Source organism: Balaenoptera ricei, chromosome 3 (genome assembly GCF_028023285.1).
Source record: "Balaenoptera ricei isolate mBalRic1 chromosome 3, mBalRic1.hap2, whole genome shotgun sequence".
NCBI lineage: Eukaryota > Metazoa > Chordata > Mammalia > Artiodactyla > Balaenopteridae > Balaenoptera > Balaenoptera ricei.
Genome location: NC_082641.1, coordinates 33,049,726 through 33,062,351, shown reverse-complemented (window position 1 = coordinate 33,062,351; position 12,626 = coordinate 33,049,726). Strand labels below are relative to the sequence as shown.

Genomic DNA, 12,626 nt, shown 5'->3' with positions numbered 1-12,626 from the left:
TGTTGTGGTCCTCCATTTACAATGCTTGGTGTCAGCTTATTTATCTCTTGTAAAAATAAAATACAGTGTGTGTGTGTGTGAAAAAAAAAAAGAACTTAAAAAGAAAAAAAAGAAAGAAAAAATAATTGACTTTATGAAGGCAAGAGGGTTGAGGAGGATTCAGAGAATCATGATCCTATAGAGATTTTGTAAGCATTTAAGAATAAAAATATGTAGATGTTTTAATTGTGTAAATATAAAAGCTGGTATGCAGAAAAAAAAAAAGCCATGTCCCATGATTCTGAGAGTATTAAACTCTTTAAAGCATTAATTGGAATAATTAGAATGCATTTCTTACATATTTATGTTTAAAATCCTCATTTCTACGTACTTGGAATAGCCAGTTCTTATAGTTTGAAGATTTGTCTTAATTCACAGTATTTTTTGCTTTGCTTCTTAGGTACCAGCAAAGTCCCAACGTCTTACTCAACAACTTCCCTACCACCACCTCCACCATCCCATCCGGCCAGCCAGCCACCATTGCCAGCATCTCACCCAACACAGTCGCCAGTCCCAAGTCTACCTCCCAGAAACATTAAATCTCCCTTAGATCTCAAGTAAGCAAAAGGTTATCTTGCCATTTCTTTGTCAATCTCTTGCCATGGATTTTCAAACTATGCTTGGCTGAATGCTGAGGGTTCCATGGTAAACTAATGGAGCCACAAAGGTGAGCAGTTGGCAGGGGGAAGACATGGCTGAGCAAGCTGCTCTTACACCACCATACGCTTGAGCAACTCTTATTTCTCTGTTTTTTCAGTGGTTTTCCCCTTAAGAGTTCATTTGAAGAAATTTTCCTGTGCCTTTTTAGAAGTTCTGAAGCATTCTTCAGGTCAGCACCACCACCACCACCATTAGCATCACCACAACCACCATTAACATCATCACCACCATTATCATCACCAACACCATAGCCATCACTGTCATCATCACCACCATCACCATTATCATCATCACCACCACCATCATTATCACCACCACCAGCACCATCATTGCCATCATCACCACTATCACAACCACCATCACCACCATTATCATCACCACCACCACCACCATATTTTACTCACTGCCTATGATGTGCTAGCACGTTACATGTATAATCCTTATAACTTTATTGAGTGGATAGTGTTATCATCCTGTCACAGATGAGTAAATGGAACTTTACAGAGGCTAAGTAACTTCTCCAAATGTGAGTCAATGTCAGTCTGAGTCCAAAGAAAATGTGAGCTTTTAACCACTCTGCTAAATAATCTCCTTTAAGTAAAAAATGGAGGTTTCCTCTGAATATTCAGATTTTTTGGCTGTGTATTAAAAAACTAGGAAACTTATTCAAGCCCACTCTCACTTTTCTTAGATGGTAGTTTTAGAAATGTCAAAACTGTATGGGTTGTATGCACGGGCTCTTTATCTGTGATTTACCAGAATAGCTGGTTGAGGAAAAAGCAAGCAGAAGATTGGGATAGATGAAATGTTTTAAAAAGAAATAGCCAGACGATGGCAAGCATAGATTCCTTTGGCAAGTCAGAGTAGATCTTCCGTTTCCTCTTCTAGAAAATTGTTTTGCATGATTCTCCTTTACCGCAAGTAAGTAATATGCCAAAATATTTAGCTACGTTTGTTTTTCCTTCACTTCAATCCCCTACCAGATTGATATTCATTACATTTAAAGTACTTAATATCCTTAATCCTTCTGATAGAATCTATTAATATCAAAATCCGATTGACAGCTTTCCTTTAATGCTGATGATTACAATTTAGAGCAGAGGTTGAAAACGTGTTTGTCATGGGTAGCCAGCACTACATTTCACTTTATTAGGCTTTGGGTGGGGGGGGGGGTGGTTAAAGGCATAACTGCAACTAACTAGAAGATGTTAGAGCAGCTTAGTGGCTACAATCTTCCGTATAAGCTGCATTGTGCATTTATGTTAACTACATGCTCTTCCAGGCATTTGAGTTTATGAATCCTAATTTATGATAACCAGCTACCAAATAAGAGTGTAAGCCATCTGCCTACTAACATATGTGTCAAATAAATATGAGTTTAATTAAAATAACTCATATGTGTTCTTATATACACTTGATTTCTGTGTAAATTACTTTCCTTTCACATGTATTAAATCCTGTGTCTTTTTCCTAATTTTGTTCCTACTCTGATGAATTTAACCCATTAGATTTTGATCTTAGTACTTTTGAATTTCATTATATGACTCTATCCCAGCTCCTGGCTTCAATTAGGCTTCTGGATCCTGTTTAATTCTAGTGAGAAATTTCAGCAAATAGCTTGAGCATGAATTCCTGATAATTTCTAAGGCATAAAGACTGGTAACTCTTTGATTGAAGAAATCATGGAGAGGAGGAGGGTTTGGCATTTTTCCTGCTGTTTGGGAGTCCCCAAGACCACCCATACGTTTGATGATCCACTAAAAGGACACACGGGACTCAGCACATAGTAGTACTCGTGGCTAAGATTTATCCCAGTCACACTCTCCTTCTAAACCTGGCAGTGGACAGAGTAGGACTGCTCCTTTCTCCAGGTACAAAAATGCAATACAAGTGTAATGTTGCTTCCCAGGAAAGCCTTTTAGAGGCAGCTTTTACTGAAAGCTGGCACCTAGGCACCTTCTGCCTAGCAACTACCAAAATACCAGACTTCTAGAAGGAAAGCAGGTGTTCACTGTAAGTCATGTTGTTTATACAATCTAGGCACAGCAAAGCATTCTTATCATTAGGCAACTTTTCCTATCAGTGCAGGAAATGCTTTCGGAGCTGAGTTCCCAGATACAAACCAACAGCCCATCTTGATAGAAGATTCTTTTAAAAATAGCAGCTTCAGGCCTGCTATGTTAACTCTTTTCTGTAAGTCTACACCCTAGAATCCACTGTGATAAGGTGGAGAATAAAAAGTTATAAAAAGAAGAAAGGATTTCAAAAAGAGACCAGTAGCCTGGACTACACCATCATACCAATGCTGGTCAATTTCCCAACTTTGTAGGAAATTCGTGCCAAGTTGAAAAGAGCCCGCCAACCAGCCAGGTTCAAATTTTTACTTGTAATAGTGTTTTCATCAGAAATCAGCAAAATCCACCAATTGTAATAAACTTAACCTCATCCCTATTTCCATCTTATTAAGGACTCCTAATTAGAAAGTTTGATTCATCTAAGAGTTACTCTTACTCTCAGAAAAAAGATGGAGAGAAACAAGAATCTTAGATGTTACATTGCCTAGATAAGCTAGAACTGGCACATCTGAAAGTTAAATGTCAAATGAAGAGAACAGAGAAAATGAAAGCCAAGGGACATCTATAAGATGATTTTTTTTTTTTTAAGTAAAAATGTGGTGTATGGTATAAGACTTTCAAGCTCCCATCAGAGAGCTCAAGTAAAATCCAAAATGAAGAAATATCTGGGTTGGAAACTTTCCCCCGAGCAGGGGAAGCTAGAAAAGACACAAAAAGGAAATGAAAGTAACATCGGTCTTGATATTCAGTCTCACAAATTTATATTTCATGTGAGAGGGAAATTTATGGAATGATTTTTAAGTAAAATTGTGAGTGATGTGTGTTCTATGCTTTTTCTTCTCACCACCACCCTCCCAATAATAATTTTTTGAGCCACTACTTTGTGCCTTTACATTAGAAATTCACAAAATATCAGTGAACAAAATAAAGACTCCTGCCCACATAAAACAGGGGGCAAGAGACACAAGGGGGGAAAAAATAATAAACAAGTAAAGGATATAGCATGTTAGGAAATATCAAGTGCTATAGGAGAAAGTAGAGCAGATTAGGTGGTGTAGCGTGAGGGTTGGGGACAGTGTGTTGCAACTTTAAAGGGACAGGTGAGGGTCGTTCCCCTTATAGGAAGTTATACTGGAGCAAAGACTCAAGGAACTGAAGGAGTTAGTCACACAGATATCTGGAGGAAGACCATTCCAGGCAGAGAGGACAGACAGAACAGAGCCCTAGAATGTCCAGGAACTCAGAAGGAGGTAGCGGGGGCTGGAGTAAATGAACAAGGGAAGGAGTAGGAGAGAAAGACTCAGCTCATGCAGGGTCCTGCGGGTCATGATAGAGATTGCAGCTCTTATCATAAGTGAAATGGGAAACCCTGAAGAGCTAGAGCAGAGCAGTGACGTTCTCACACTTATGTTTTGTAAATATCACCTTAACAGCTGTCTGAAAAGGGACAGTTGGCAAAAATTGAAGAAGGGAAACCAGTTAGGCAGATAGTGCAGAAATGCAGGCAAGGTGCGGAGGTGGCTGTAACCAGGAGGGTACAGTGCAAGTGGTACGAGGTCCAGATTCTGGATACATTTTGAAGGTAGAGACTACAGGATTTGGGGTATGAAAGAAAAAGAGGATCCAATGTGCCTCCAAGGTTTGAGCCTGAGTAACTCCAAGGCTGATGTGTCCATCAACCGAAATGGGATTGGCTGAAGGTGAGCAAGTTTGGGCGTGGGGAAGATCAGGAGAGCCCAGCTATGTTAAGCTTGTGGCATCTCTTAAACATGCAAGCGCAGATGTTGAGGAGGCAATTAGGTATAAGAAGTGAAGAGTTTGGGAGAGAGTTCTTGGTTAAAGATATTTATTTGAGAGTCATGGGTGTATATTCCACACTTAAAGTCCTGACACTGTTAAGATCACTAAGGAAGTGAATTCCTAGAACCAAGAATTAGAACAATGAAGAACTAGTGCTCAGGTGAGGGACTGGCTTCCCAAAGGCATAAATGACTGATAAGGTTCACAGTTCTCCCCAGGGTATAGAGTCTGTATTGCTTAAGGCAAGAAAACGAATTGGGATCAAAGAAAGAATTTCAGGAGATCTCGAGGCCTTTATCACCTGCCTACTTCCCAGAAGTCACTTGTAATTATATCTTTCACGTCAGTATGCCTTAAGAATGTGAAGAATTGGAGGCAGGTGAGAATTACAAATAATAAACATCTTCAAAAAGAAAGTAGTTGAGGCCAAAGTTATACTGTATTTTAAATTGTATTGTTTCCCCACCTAGTGGTCAGAAATCAGCTAGTTCCATTTTCTATTTTACTCAGACATCTGAAGAGGAACTGAAATGGGTCAAAGGAGCTCGTTGATCAGTTTTAGTGTTCAAATCAATATCTTTAGGGTAACGCATTTCTTGGTACCATTTTAAAAAATTAATTATAATTTTAACAGTATAACTCATTCATATGAACACAGAACCAATGGCTGAATATTGTGGTATACAAAGCAAATTACATGGTTACTAATAGTAATGAAACAGGAAAAGTGAAGTAGTAAGAAATAATAAATAATGGAAATGACTAAGGTTGGAAAAGGAAAGGTCAAGCAGTTCTTACCCTGAGGTCATTCTTAGTCAGTGTGAGATTTTTCTTTTCCTGGCTCTAAAATTAGAGGAAAAGTAAGAATTTACCATTATAACCTTTTTGTTAGTTAGAAATGCTTAACACTTTTGACAAAATTCAAAACCCATTTACGATAAAAACCCTCCAGAAAGTAGGCATAGAGGGAACTTACCTCAACATAATAAAGGCCATATATGACAAAACCACAGCCAACATTATTCTCAATGGTGAAAAACTTAAACCATTTCCACTAAGATCAGGAACAAGACAAGGTTGCCCACTCTCACCACTATTATTCAACATAGTTTTGGAAGTTTTAGCCACAGCAATCAGAGAAGAAAAAGAAATAAAAGGCATCCAAATTGGAAAAGAAGAAGTAAAGCTGTCACTGTTTGCAGATGACATGATGCTATACATAGAGAATCCTAAAGATGCTACCAGAAAACTACTAGAGCTAATCAATGAATTTGGTAAAGTAGCAGGATACAAAATTAATGCACAGGAATCTCTTGCATTCCTATACACTAATGATGAAAAATCTGAAAGTGAAATTAACAAAACACTCCCATTTACCATTGCAACAAAAAGAATAAAATACCTAGGAATAAACCTAGCTAAGGAGACAAAAGACCTGTATGCAGAAAATTATAAGACACTGATGAAAGAAATTAAAGATGATACAAATAGGTGGAGAGATATACCATGTTCTTGGATTGGAAGAATCAACATTGTGAAAATGACTCTACTACCCAAAGCAATCTACAGATTCAATGCAATCCCTATCAAACTACCACTGGCATTTTTCACAGAACTAGAACAAAAAAATCTCACAATTTGTATGGAAACACAAAAGACCCCGAATAGCCAAAGCAATCTTGAGAAAGGAAAATGGAGCTGGAGGAATCAGGCTCCCTGACTTCAGACTATACTACAAAGCAACAGTAATGAAGACAGTATGGTACTGGCACAAAAACAGAAATATAGATCAATGGAACAGGATAGAAAGCCCAGAGATAAACCCACGCACAATGGTCACCTTATCTTTGATAAAGGAGGCAAGATTATACAATGGACAAAAGAAAACCTCTGCAATAAGTGGTGCTGGGAAAACTGGACAGCTACATGTAAAAGAATGAAATTAGAACACTGCCTAACACCATACACAAAAATAAACTCAAAATGGATTAAAGACCTAAATGTAAGGCCAGACACTATAAAACTCTTAGAGGAAAACATAGGCAGAACACTTTATGACATTAATCACAGCAAGATCCTTTTTGACCCACCTCCTAGAGAAATGGAAATAAAAACAAAAATAAACAAATGGGACGTAATGAAACTTCAAAGCTTTTGCACAGCAAAGGAAACCATAAACAAGATGAAAAGACAACCCTCAGAATGGGAGAAAATATTTGCAAATGAAGCAACTGACAAAGGATCAATCTCCAAAATATGCACGCAGCTCCTGCAGCTCAATATCAAAAAAACAAACAACCCAATCCAAAAATGAAGACCTAAACAGACATTTCTCAAAGAAGATATACAGATTGCCAACAAACGCATGAAAGAATGCTCAACATCATTAATCATTAGAGAAATGCAAATCAAAACTACAATGAGATATCATCTCACACCGGTCAGAATGGCCATCATCAAAAAATCTACAAACAATAAATGCTGGCGAGGGTGTGGAGGAAAAGGAACCTCTTGCACTGTTGGTGGGATTGTAAATTGATACAGCCACTATGGAGAACAGTATGGAGATTCTTTTAAAAACTAAAAATAGAACTACCATACGACCCAGCAATTCCACTACTGGCATATACCCTGAGAAAACCATAATTCAAAAAGAGTCATGTACCACAATGTTCCTTGCAGCTCTATGTACAATAGCCAGGACATGGAAGCAACCTAAGTGTCCATCGACAGATGAATGGATAAAGAAGATGTGGCACATATATACAATGGAATATTACTCAGCCATATAAAGAAATGAAACTGAGTTATTTGTAGTGAGGCGGATGGACCTAGAGTCTGTCATACAGAGTGAAGCAAGTCAGAAAGAGAAAAACAAATACCGTATGCTAACACATATATATGGAATCTAAAAAAAAAAAAAAAAAAAGGTCATGAAGAACCTAGGGGCAAGACAGGAATAAAGACACAGACCTACTAGAGAATGGACTTGAGGATACGGGGAGGGGGAAGGGTAAGCTGGGACAAAGTGAGAGAGTGGCATGGACATATATACACTACCAAACGTAAAATAGATAGCTAGTGGGAAGCAGCCACATAGCACAGGGAGATCAGCTCGGTGCTTTGTGACCACCTGGAGGGGTGGGATAGGGAGGGTGGGAGGGAGGGAGACGCAAGAGGGAGGAGATATGGGGACATGTATATGTATAACTGATTCACTTTGTTATAAAGCGGCAACTAACACACCATTGTAAAGCAATTATACTCCAATAAAGATGTTAAAAAAAAAAAAGCAACTTTCTTCAACATTTTTTGAACATTAAAAAAGAAAAATAGAAATGCTTAACACTTTCTGGAATTTGAGACTTGCTATATCAGTCATGCACTCCCAGACAGTCTTACCTAAGTCCATTAGCTTAAAGAAGTCACAGTTTTATAATTTATCATGTGTTAAATACAGGAAGTCGTGTTCAGAGAAAAATTCATGGGATTTCGTTTTCAGTGAGGTCAGGTATAGAACAAAGTTTTATATGTCACTTAGATTTCCTCCTTCTTTAAAAAACAAACTGACAATTAAGAGCTAAAGTCACGGAATAAAGGTCATGAATAACGAATAAGGTATAAAGGTCAACAGTTCCCATCTTTAAAAGTCAGGAAATAGAGCTCTAATAGCTTTCTAAACATGACAGTCATAACATTAAATTAATTTTGCTTTTCCTATTTAATTCTGTATGCTTTGTTTATACTAAAACAAAGAACTATGGTGAAAGGCCTTCTTGAATAGACGTCCTTGTTGTAACAACTGATAAGCTTCCTTTTCTTCTTTACCTGCTCCCTCTGCTTACTTTTCTAGGACTTCGGTTGTGGCTAGTGTCGTTGTCTGTCTATCTCTCTGTGTGGCTTTTCTCAATGCCTGGAACACTTTTTTGAGTAGTTGGTGACAGTTTGATCTGGGTCTATCCTTGACACTCACCTATTTCTCCCCCTCATCTTTCTTCCTTTTATTCTTCACTGTTATTCCTATTCTTAACACTATTTCATATTTAGTGACTATATTAATGTTCTATATATGGTGAATTCAGACCCATATAAAACTAAAATTTATATGCTATAATGTTGGTTCCATTAATATATGTATGCATACAAACATTATCTACAAGTAATAAATGGTTTACATTAAAGTACAGGCGTATATGTATGAATGTGCTATGCAGATCCCCTTCATTTTGCAAATATTTGTTATTCATCCAAGTGTTTCAGGAAGTAAACTGCAAGTCCAGTAGTCTTTTTAACTTATATTCTTCTTCAAAAATGATAATAAACAATTCACCTTAGTAATAAGTGTTTGTTTCTTAGTATTACTAAGACATCGTTAATTTGGCCAAAAAAATCAAAGTTCTATACATAACAGGAATTATTCTAATAGCTTCCTAAAAATGACAGTCATAATAATAAATTAACTAACAGAGTGATAATCTCTTTATTCCAAGGGCTTATGGTCTTGTAGTAGGAAGAGAGACCTGAAAGTAATTGCTCTATAATTATAGCAATCCAGAATAATCTCTGTAGTGAGCAATGTATGACATATGGAAGCAGCAACTGTGTGAGCTTGGGGGAGTTGGGATAACTTCACAGAGGAGGGACTGTTTAAGAAGAAGCTTAAAGATTTAAAGATTAAGGAGGGCCACAGCAGGGGATGATGAGAAGGGAGAATTATTCCAGAGAAGGCAAACAGCAGGGGCTAAGCATGGCGGAAAAAGAAACCAGTGTTCAGAGAATAAGTGAATTCAGTATTAATATGTGAGAAGAAGACAGTGTAAGAAGAGGAAATATGGAAATTAAAACTGTAAAAGAGGAGGACTGATCTTAAGAACTGCACACCATGAAAAGAACTATAGATTTTATTCTGTAGAATGTCAGTGTATTTTGATGTCTAAGGTATTTATATCTTGTGCTTTTAATTAATATTCAATTCACTAAAGTTAATAATGCAAAGGCCTAAATTATTTTAAATACTTAAATTCACATAATGTAACTTGCTATGCAATTTATACACCTAGCAATTTTTATTTGAATAAGAATAATTATTTTCAGGGGGATCTCTGATTAATGATTGGAAAACTCAGACTAAATTCTTTCAAATCAATAGTTATATTTATAATAAATTTAAGTAATTAAACTCCCTTACATGTTTCACATTACGTGTATAAATTTACATATGGAATTTTGTTTTTAAGCATTTCCAATATGTGAATGAATAAATTTCATAACTCCACTCAGCAAAACCTCACAAGAACTTAAAAAACTCTTGTAAATCTATTACACCATATCCACTTCTCTTATATACTCCAACTGCATTTGCAATTGGATTTTTCTTATACTTTTTTTTTAATTTTTGAATTTTATTTAATTTATTTTTTTATACAACAGGTTATTAGTCATCAATTTTATATGCATCAGTGTATACATGTCAATCCCAATCGCCCAATTCAGCACACCACCATCCCCACCCCCCCACAGCTTTCCCCCCTTGGTGTCCATACGTTTGTTCTCTACATCTGGGTCTCAACTTCTGTCCTGCAAACCAGTTCATCTGTACCATTGTTCTCGGTTCCACATACATGCATTGATATACAATATTTGTTTTTCTCTTTCTGACTTACTTCACTCGGTATGACAGTCTCTAGATCCATCCACGTCTCAACAAATGACCCAATTTCATTCCTTTTTATGGCTGAGTAATATTCCATTGTATATATGTACCACATCTTCTTTATCCATTCTTCTGTCGATGGGCATTTAGGTTGCTTCCATAACCTGGCTATTGTAGATAGTGCTGCAATGAACATTGTGGTGCATGTGTCTTTTTGAATTATGGTTTTCGCTGGGTATATGCCCAGTAGTGGGATTCCTGGATCATATGGTAATTCTATTTTTAGTTTTTTAAGGAACCTCCATACTGTTCTCCATAGTGGCTGTATCAATTTACATTCCCACCAACAGTGCAAGAGGGTTCCCTTTTCTCCACACCCTCTCCAGCATTTGTTTGTAGATCTTCTGATGATGCCCATTCTAACTGGTGTGAGGTGATACCTCATTGTAGTTTTGATTTGCATTTCTCTGATAATTAGTGATGTTGAGCAGTTTTTCATGTGCTTCTTGGCCATCTGTATGTCTTCTTTGGAGAAATGTCTATTTAGGTCTTCTGCCCATTTTTGGATTGGGTTGTTTGTTTCTTTAATATTGAGCTGCATGAGCTGTTTATATATTTTGGAGATTAATCCTTTATCCGTTGACTCATTTGCAAAAATTTTCTCCCATTCTGAGGGTTGTCTTTTTGTCTTGTTTATGGTTTCCTTTGCTGTGCAAAAGCTTTGAAGTTTCATTATGTCCCATTTGTTTATTTTTGTTTTTATTTCCATTACTCTAGGAAGTGGATCAAAAAAGATCTTGCTGTGATTTATGTCAAAGAGTGTTCTTCCTATGTTTTCCTCTAAGAGTTTTATAGTGTCCGGTCTTACATTTAGGTCTCTAATCCATTTTGAGTTTATTTTTGTGTATGGTGTTAGGGAGTGTTCTAATTTCATTCTTTTACATGTAGCTGTCCAATTTTCCCAGCACCACTTATTGAAGAGACTGTCTTTTCTCCATTGTATATCCTTGCCTCCTTTGTCATAGATTGACCATAGGTGCGTGGGTTTACCTCTGGGCTTTCTATCTTGTTCCATTGATCTATGTTTCTGTTTTTGTGCCAGTACCATATTGTCTTGATTACTGTAGCTTTGTAGTAGAGCCTGAAGTCAGGGAGTCTGATTCCTCCCGCTCCGTTTTTTTCCCTCCAGACTGATTTGGCTATTCGGTGTCTTTTGTGTCTCCATACAAATTTTAAGATTTTTTGTTCTAGTTCCGTAAAAAATGTCATTGGTAATTTGATAGGGATTGAATTGAATCTGTAGATTGCTTTGGGTAGTATAGTCAATTTCACAATATTGATTCTTCCAATCTGAGAACATGGTATATCTCTCCACCTATTTGTATCATCTTTAATTTCTTTCATCAGTGTCTTATAGTTTTCTGCATACAGGTCTTTTCTCTCCCTCAGTAGGTTTATTCCTAGGTATTATATTCTTTTAGTTGCAATGGTAAATGGGAGTGTTTCCTTAATTTCTCTTTCAGATTTTTCATCATTAGTGTATAGGAATGCAAGAGATTTCTGTGCATTAATTTTGTTTCTTGCTACTTTACCAAATTCATTGATTAGCTCTAGTAGTTTTCTGGTGGCATTTTTAGCATTCTCTACGTATAGCATCATGTCATCTGCAAACAGTGACAGCTTTACTTTTTCTTTTCCAATTTGTATTCCTTTTATTTATTTTACTTCTCTGATTGCCGTGGCTAGGACTTCCAAAACTATGTTGAATAATAGTGGTGAGAGTGGATATCTTTGTCTTGTTCCTGATCTTAGAGGAAATGCTTTCAGTTTTTCACCATTGAGAATGATGTTTGCTGTGGGTTTGTCATATATGACCTTTATTATGTTGAGGTAGGTTCCCTCTATGCCCACTTTCTGGAGAGTTTTTATCATAAATGGGTGTTGAATTTTGTCAAAAGCTTTTTCTGCATCTATTGAGATGATCATATGGTTTTTATTCTTCAATTTGCTAATATGGTGTATCACATTGATTGATTTGCATATATTGAAGAATCCTTGCATCCCTGGGATAAATCCCACTTGATCATGGTGTATGATCCTTTTATGTGTTGTTAGATTCTGTTTGCTAGTATTTTGTTGAGGATTCTTGCATCTATATTCATCAGTGATATTGGTCTGTAATTTTCTTTTTTTGTCATATCTTTGTCTGGTTTTGGTATCATGGTGATGGTGGCCTCATCGAATGAGTTTGGGAGTGTTCCTTCCTCTGCAGTTTTTTGGAAGAGTTTGAGAAGGATGGGTGTTAGCTCTTCTCTAAATGTTTGATAGAATTCACCTGTGAAGCCAGGTGGTCCTGGACTTTTGCTTGTTGGAAGATTTTTAATTACAGCTTCAATTTC

General features: G+C 36.8%; 1 protein-coding gene across 1 annotated transcript in view; it reads left to right on the top strand.

Moving 5' to 3' along the window:
* FYB1 (FYN binding protein 1) overlaps nucleotides 1-12,626 on the top strand; it is a 169,973-nt gene that overhangs the window by 121,707 nt on the left and 35,640 nt on the right. The window contains exon 3 of the mRNA XM_059919068.1: nucleotides 440-596. Within this exon, the coding sequence (XP_059775051.1) occupies nucleotides 440-596 (157 nt within the window). The remainder of the gene's footprint in view (nucleotides 1-439; nucleotides 597-12,626) is intronic.